This window comes from Sesamum indicum, linkage group LG1, assembly GCF_000512975.1.
Source record: "Sesamum indicum cultivar Zhongzhi No. 13 linkage group LG1, S_indicum_v1.0, whole genome shotgun sequence".
Lineage (NCBI taxonomy): Eukaryota > Viridiplantae > Streptophyta > Magnoliopsida > Lamiales > Pedaliaceae > Sesamum > Sesamum indicum.
Window position 1 is genome coordinate 8552439 of NC_026145.1, and position 8571 is coordinate 8561009.

An 8571-nucleotide genomic window follows, 5' to 3' on the forward strand; every position below is an offset into this window, starting at 1 on the left:
TGATGTGGGGATGGTCCTATAGATCACACTGGGCAGGTGTCTACCCATTGCCCTCCTACTTGCTCTAGCTTGATTTTGATGCCTCGCAATAGGATGCAATTTGTAATTTGTACTTGCCAGTTAGCTTGGAGGTAGACATAGGAAAGAATGGCAAGGATTTTATATTTGGGGAAAAGTTGGAACTGCGTTATGTATTTTGCACTAGTGGAAGGCATGGGCGACGCACGAAGGCCCAGACAGCAAGCTGCCTAATTGGGCTATTCCCCCTATAAAAATAAATTTAATATCATGTGGGCCAATGGCCCACGTATCAGATATTAAACTGATAAGAACAGATACTACACTTGATCTTAGCCAAAAGGCCGAGAAAGGTATATTAGTATCACTAAGTTGTCACTATGTATATGCCACTAATTGTAGACGGTTACAATTTACTAACAATATTTTATTACTACAACTTCTACAAAATAAAACTTTAAATTCATTATTCTAACAACATAAATATTATTGTCGTCAAATATATTTCAGAGACACATTCATCATGGAAAAAATTTATTTTAAATTAAATTTGATTCAATTAAATCAATTACAAAATAAGTGTGATATACTTATTATATGATTGTCATATTTTTTGAAGTATACACCAATTACATCGTAAGTAGATTGCACTTGTTATATGAGTTTAGTGCAATTTACCCTATGATATTGCAAATGAGCAAATTAACTCCTTATAAAAAAATAATAGCAATTTACCCCTATATATTTTTTAAAAAGGAGAAATACAATTTACTCTAATTGCGATATGATAAATGAGTAAAAAGAACTTTCATAATGTTTGGATTCATTTTTTGAGTTTTTATTGTGTTTTGTGGAAATAGAGAGAGAAAAACAAAGATAAATAAGTGTGTGTTAGAGATAACATGTATATTTGGATTTGTTTTTTAAACTAATTTAAAATAAGCATTGTATGTGTTAATGTTGTGTTTTGGGAGACAATAATTACTATTCATTGTCAATTCATAGTCAAATTACGTTTTTTATATATATTTATGTATACGTATGTATTTATGCTAAAACAGTTTAAAACACCTACATAAGGTGTTTCTGAATTATGACAAACATTAAGTATGTTTTGACTCGTCTCGAAAATAATTTGAAAATGAAAACAAACATAGTGTTTGTGTTTTGAAAAATAAAGCAAATTACTCCATATTTAAATCATTGCTAGAGGGTAATTGCTTCATTTTTTGAAACAGAAAGGAGTAATTTGCTAAATCTTTTTCACATGAATTTATTTTGCTCATTTCACATAGTAAATTGCATTTAATACTTTTTTGAAATGAATCAACGCAGTCCTTTATTTAAAAAACAAAGAGGGACACACGGAGTTAAATTACTATTTTTTATTTTTATACATAGAGATAATTTGCTCATTTTCAATACTACAAGAGAATTAGTTGCATTTTCCACTTTGTTATATTATTAAGTCCCACAAAATCGAATTTGAGTTAAGAGTTTGTTGATCCTAAGGTATAGCTGCATTAAAGGAAAGGCAGATAGAAACTCACTCTAAAGCTGATAGAGTAGCGCCCCAGATTTTGAAGCTAATAGAAAATGTAAGAGTAGAAGCTCGTGGGAACTAAGGAACACCTACATCTAAACCAAATCATACATGTTTTACACAATAAGGATACATAATCAAACACAGCTTCTCTTCAAATCGGGGGCAGGATCACTTAAACGAACACATAATCGAGCAATGCCTTCCATCGGCGCCGCCCCAAGAGCTCTTCCCCCTCTTAGGAGTTGAGTTTGCGGCAATCCTCATGTGCTCAATCAACGCCTCCGTGTTCACTTGCTCCGCCAATATCCGCTCCAAATCCTTGGGATCGATCACCAGTTTGACCTTCCAAACGCCGGCCCCAGGCGGCGGGAGCACCTCGACGGATGTTTTCCCATAACTCGCCGGCGTCAAACGGTTGAATGCTGAAACTCTAACAGACTCTTGGCATCCTCTCTGTTGCGATTCTCCATCAGCATCGGTGACTGCTTTGAGGGAGCAATTTCCCATAGTTGTGCGGAAGAGGAGAGAGGTTTGGGTGTGTATTTAATGGGAGAAATGTTGGGAGAGATATTCAAAGGGTCACGGGGTTTTGGTGGGAGGGAAGATGACATTTTTGGGGTTGTCTTATTTTGAAATTTGGAAGCTGAATTTCAGGGAATTTGAGTGTGTTGGGGGATGAACAAATGCAACTCATCCCATCTCTGTGTGTGTGTCTGTGATGATTTATAAAGAATGGAATAAAGCAACATGTTACCTCTAAGTCACGACATTTGTGGGCGGCTAGCTGCTATGCAACATCCGGATTCGGATTAGGGGGAATATATCTTTTTCATTATACATACGTCACATATTCTAATTCAGATCGGGGTGGATTGAATTTAAATTAATTATATGATTAGTGTAATATATTCATATTATAGATGATGTATAGTTTAGAAAAAATCACCAATTACATATCATATTTGCTTCGAACCAAACCTAATTTGGGTCAAAAAAATTCATTTGTATGATAATATTAAGAGTAACTTACGATGAGTTGTTCTAAAATTTAGTACAATTATAAATATTTTTTTATTGTTTGTAAAATTATAAACATCACCTGATGTTTGACAAAATTATGTAATTATTGGATGAAAGCCTAGAGTTATTAACTTTACTCTTGTTGTATTTTTTCTTTTTAAAAATTATAAAAAAAAATGGGACGAGACTGATGAAAATTTTATTTTAAAAAAATCCACTTAATCCATAAAAAAAATTATAGAAAAATTTAAAAATAAAATAAAATAAAATTATAATTTGTAGTTTACAATGGCATTTTGATTAGTTCATTATTTAAAAGAAATGGAAAGTTAACGAATACTAAGTAGTTGGGTTAATTATTGAAGGGTCGTCAAAATTATGAAAATATTAATAATACTAATGGTAAATTTGTGTTATATTGAGATGATATAACTTGTGGAAGAGAAATCCTAACCCTTGAGGAGTTAGAATGGTTAGTTCTAGCAATTGCAATAATAAATAGCATGTAGCTATGGAATTTTGTGGTATCAACCAAATTGGATTTCAATTTTTATATTTCATTTAATATATATATATATATAAGAATTATGTCGTTTACTTTATTTAATAAAAATTAAATTAATATGGTTCACGTTGGTTCTCCTATTTTATAAAAATAGAATTAAAAAAAAAATGTGATCCAACAGGTGACATATGCTATTAAAATATGACATGCCACCATGCCCCGACAGCCAATAATGTCCCCTGAGGTTGTGGCCCGTGATTTTCCCATTATCCATTCTTTTTTGTTTTTAAAAATAAAATTTAAATAAATTACTTTGTTAATGATACCTCTTAATTATTTTTTCTGAAAATCAAAATTTTCTTTTGTCATTTTAAAATAAATTATATTATTAATAACACCACTTAATTATTATTATTTTTTTTCTGAAAATCCAAAATAAAGAAGGTGAACCTCCATTTTGCAACCCAATCAGTTCAAATCCTATTCAAACAAGATACCTTGCCTCCATAAAGAAGGTGGACATTCATGGAGGCGAGGATCGTATCATTTGGCGATTTCAGAGGGGGCAATTTTCGAAACAGACCCTTATCCAATTATTTGATCCACCGAGGTCGAAAGTAGGATGGACTTCACTACTTTCGGGCACTTATAAGATCTCACGTCACATGTTTATCTTATGGATGGCAATTTTGTGCAAACTGCCAATGATGGATAAAGCATGGTTTCTCACCTTGGCGATTGTGTTATGTGTAATGTGGGAGCAACAGAGATTCATAGTCACCTTTTCTTTCAGTGCCGCTTTAGCAGATGATGTCTTTTCGAGGTTCGCAGATTGGTCCGTTTTTCATGGCCCAACAGAGATCGGACGACTGATATCGAATGGACAACACGAAAATGGAAGGGAAAATACATTGTTAACCTTGCTTACCGAGCTTTACTAGCCTCATGTGTTTATCACATTTGGAGAGCAAGGAACTTGAGGAGATTTGAGCATGAAGAGAAGACTCCCGTCACGTTGGCCTTCTTGATTATGGAAGATGTCAAACAGCGCATCTTTAGTATTAACCTAGCCACGTCTGTTAGTACATGTGCTTTATTTAGATTATGGCGTATCGCTTGGCTTGTCGAGTGAGAAACCAACTAAAGAACTTTGTAGTACTATTATGTTTCCTTTTTATTAATAAAAATTACGTTTACCCAAAAAAAAAAGATACCTAGCTCATACTTCAAAATTTTTAAACTAACATAAAAGACTCAAAAATAAAGCCTAGGACAACGGACATCAAAGATTTCACGTAACGTGTATTTCTGACATCTTGCGACACCTCATACTAAAAAATCATTAACAAACTCCTTCTAGATCCACGGTGGCTGACGTGGCAATAGCTGGTAAAACAAAATCCGTTCAACTCGAGCTTACATGACATAACCTCTTCAAATGGTCATATCTCATTCAGAATAAGTCTAAATCACAATCCATTCTTATTTTTAAATTAGTTAACTCATGCAACTTTCAAACGGTGTATCACAAACTGGCTATAAGTAGAGGCCGTTGCGTGGTCATCATAAGGCATCAAGTATTATTCACTCGATCTCACTCTTTTCTCTTGATTCTTAGCAAGTTTCTAACACTGTTTTGCACTCGACACGATTATTCTCATTTTATCTTGATACTTTGTCAAGTCACTCCAATTATTTCATCATTATTCTTATGTTATTTTTGAGTATTATTCTTTCAATGAATTCCTTACTCACTTAAGGATCATATTTCAAATACTCTAAACCTGAACAATTGAACCCCTATAATTTATTTACTTTATTTTTATGTAAATTTCAGATGATAAAAAAGTAAATAACATAGTGGAGTTCGGATCGGATATGCCCAAAACTCGTTTTGAACATTTTCTCAGTTTTTAAAGGGATTTTTTTTTAATTAAGGAAATATAAATATGTAATGAAGAATTTTTATCCAAATGATATTTGATTCAACTAAATCAATCATAAAATTAGTGTAATATATTTGTTATATAATTAATTATTTTTTAAAAATATATAATTAATTACACAATAATTATCATATAATTAGTTTAGATTTAACCAAATTCAATTTGAATTAAAATTTGTCATATGGGAAGAAGCCACGTGTATTTTCGGTCTCCACTCCTATACTATTGTCTTCTTGCAAAGTGAGACCATTTGGGAAGAAGAACACCACAAACAAATCTAAGGCTAGGAATCATATTCATATTCACTAAAATTCCCACCAATACTAATCAAGATAACCCCATCCCTATTCCCCATACATACCTCACCAATTCCCTCCAAAATCCTGTCCAGTCTGAGCCCTCTGCTGCAAATTGCAATGGGCTGCACCTCTTCCAAGAGAATTGAGGTCGCCGTCGACGTCTACCGCCCAGCACCCTCCAGCTTCTCCGTGTTCGACATCCATGCCATTGAAGAGCCGTGGCTGAAGGCCGGCGACGCTTCTGACGATTTACATGATGAGAAGACCTCACACATGCCACCCCCCATTCTCGAGAAGCTTAAAGCCATTGAAGATGCCCCTCGCTCGTGGGACGAAGTCAGCAAGGCTTTGGAGGACCTAAAACCCAAGCTCAACGCCGTCCCCGCCCTTCCGGCGCCGGATTCCAACCTAAAACAAGCTTCCGCCACGCAGTCAGAGAAAGATAGTGCAGCCGGCAAACCGAAGACGCCGGAGAAGAGCTTCTCTTTCCACACACTTGAAGAGCTCGAAGCTAAAATCTCCTCCAAACCCACCGACAAAAAACGGGTCGAGCCGTCGCCAAAACCCGAGTTGAAGAGATTCCACTCGACCAACACCCAGCCGGCAACCGAGATTCCCAAGAACGGCGACGTGCCCAAGTCGCTGAAAGACAACATATTCATCGTGAGAGACAGATTAGAGCGAGAAAAGGAAGGAAAAGCCGCGGGGTTCGTGAAGCGCGACCCACTCAGCGACTTCGAGGAGATCTGCCCGCCGGGAGGCGACGACAAGGTGGTGGTCTACACAACATCACTGGGCGGAGTGCGGCGCACGTACGAGGATTGCAACCGGGTGCGGCAACTGCTGGAGACGCATCAAGTGGTGTTCGACGAGCGGGACGTGGCGCTGGACGGCGGGTTCTTGAGCGAGTTGCGGGAGTTGGTGGGTGAAGGGGCGGCGGTGCCAAGGGTGTTCGTGAAGGGGAGGTATATAGGGGGGGTGGGGAGGGGAATGGGGAGGTTGGGGGTGGGGGGGTGTGGGGGGGCGAGGTTTGTGCCGTGTATGGAGTGCGGGGGAAGCTGTAAGGTGGTGGTGGGGGAGAAGAAAGAGAGGTGTGGAGTGTGTAATGAGAACGGTTTGGTGCAATGTCCTGTTTGTGCTTGAACAAGATATGATACGACGTTGTTTGTAGTTTTGGTATCTGTACTTAGGAAGAAAGGAATAAGTGGGAAAGAATCATTACATGACTTCTACATATGTACAAGACAGAAATGTACACTATGATTCTAGCAAATAGCAATGGTTTTGTTTAGGATTTCTTGTGCTTTACATTGGGCCTTTTGCAGTTTTTTTGGGTGTGAAATCGCAAATAGCAACTGGAGTTGGAAAACATGAAATGAAAATGATTAAAAAATTAGCTGAAGGGCCCAACCGGGTTCGAACCGGTGACCTCTTGATCTGCAGTCAAATGCTCTACCACTGAGCTATGGACCCTTCTGATGAGGTGGATTGCAGCAAATATGAGCTTGAAACACAATGCAATTGCAAGCTGCTTCACAGCCCCAAATGCATCTTCCTCTGGTTTGATCTCGAGAATGAAGAAATGGGCCTCTATGTTTCAGCCTAATGGCCTAACCACTTGAATCCATGCAACTTGGATCACCTTATTTTGAAGCCCATCTCTTCATTCCACATTCTGGTATATACGAGTGTTCGTTGTTCTAACAATCAGATACTCTCACGCGATGTGTTGTTTGTTCTAACTGAAATCTCAAATGTTTATCTTTAGAACATAATTGAAAGTTTCTTTAAATTTATCTACTGTTTGATGTGTATAATTTAATCTTGAATTTGCTTACGTCGTATCAAGTTAATATGCCCAAGCAGTACGAGTACGTCTAGATTCCTCTTGACAGAAGACCTACAAGGCATAAAATGAACTCACCAGGAAGACTCTAATTATAATGCTTCGAGGTCGAGGTCATAAAGGCCGTAGAGGAGAAATATTAAGGTTGTAAGAATGTCAAGATAGCAAAAATCGTACCTAAAATATAGAAAATTTATAAAAACTTTTATTTGTACCATGTCATATGAACCACATATGTAGGAATAAATCATATGATCACCATGAATCCCGAGATACTTAAATTTGAATCTGGTCAAAACAAACCAAAACGGCCCGAATAAAAATAAATGAATCCTACTCTGTTCTTAAGAAAATATAAAATTTAGGATATTAAATCTGTCCACGACCTCCAAAAAACTATCCCCACATCACCGGAAATAATTAATTATACCATTCAATAAATTAATTATACAAAATAGTGATTAAATATAGCAACTTTGAAATACTATAGGCTACACATAAGTCGTCACGATCACTAGTGCAAAAGTTGCTGGGGCATTTTCCACATATAGAGCAGGTCCCATTATCAGGGAGCTCCAGATAAGGGCTTGTTTGGGATGCATATTTTTAGAAGCTTATTCAGTCTAATTCCACAAATAAGTTCAAAAATTTTCAGCTTGCTTTTATGAAAAAAGTTGCTACTATACTATACTATACTATCTGCAAATAGCTTTTTGGAGCAACTGATTGTAGCTTTTACAGCTGATAAGCACATGCTTAACTTAATTTGAGATTAAGTTAATTCAGTTCGATTTTTTAATTTATAAAAGTTTTTGAATCTTAGACGTGAAGATGATAGACAATTACGCAGAATGGAATATGATTCTAGTCCAAAAGCATCAAGAATGGTACGCTTTGGAGCTTATAAGCACTTTAAAATAGCTTATAAGACGTATGGCAGCTTAATTTAGTTATAACGTTTGAAAGAATTATGGTAAAAGAATTTTTTTTATTTCGAGATAAGTTGTTAGTAACATATAACTTATGATAGCTTGTTTGATCATTATAGCTCAATTTTTTTTAATTAAAAAAATATTAGTCAATAATGAGGAGTGTGAAATTAATTTGGCAAAGAAATAATTCATTTATTTCTCGAGAAAAAAAAATGGGAGATGCTATATTATTTAGTATTGTCTGTGGGAACGAAGCTATATGCCTGCAGCAAGATCCTGATATGGAGACCGGGACATTGATGATATTGTCATGTATCGCATATCAATGGCTGATGAAGAACTTGAGTGGCTTCTAAGCTCCAAGGCTCATTCCCCCCTAGCGAGGCATAGTTTTAGAACAAAATCATAATGCTCATATGAAATTAGAATAGATAATATCTCACGCAACGGAATACAAAT

The 8571-nt window shown here is 36.2% G+C and overlaps 2 protein-coding genes and 1 non-coding gene across 3 annotated transcripts; 1 reads left to right on the top strand and 2 right to left on the bottom strand.

Annotated features, from left to right (window-relative positions):
* LOC105159227 lies at window positions 1560–2274 on the bottom strand. The gene has a single exon (XM_011076219.2). It carries the CDS (start codon window positions 2069–2071, stop codon window positions 1733–1735), a length of 339 nt encoding a protein of 112 aa, XP_011074521.1. The 5' UTR covers window positions 2072–2274; the 3' UTR covers window positions 1560–1732.
* On the top strand, window positions 5242–6642 carry LOC105161815. The gene has a single exon (XM_011079630.2). It carries the CDS (start codon window positions 5452–5454, stop codon window positions 6475–6477), a length of 1026 nt encoding a protein of 341 aa, XP_011077932.1. The 5' UTR covers window positions 5242–5451; the 3' UTR covers window positions 6478–6642.
* Window positions 6736–6807, bottom strand: TRNAC-GCA. The gene has a single exon. It is a non-coding gene; the product is annotated as a tRNA-Cys (tRNA).

Coding starts and splice junctions, on each gene's coding strand:
- LOC105159227 (XM_011076219.2), bottom strand. CDS start 2,071: ATGGGAAATTGCTCCCTCAAAGCAGTCACCGATGCTGATGGAGAATCG.
- LOC105161815 (XM_011079630.2), top strand. CDS start 5,452: ATGGGCTGCACCTCTTCCAAGAGAATTGAGGTCGCCGTCGACGTCTAC.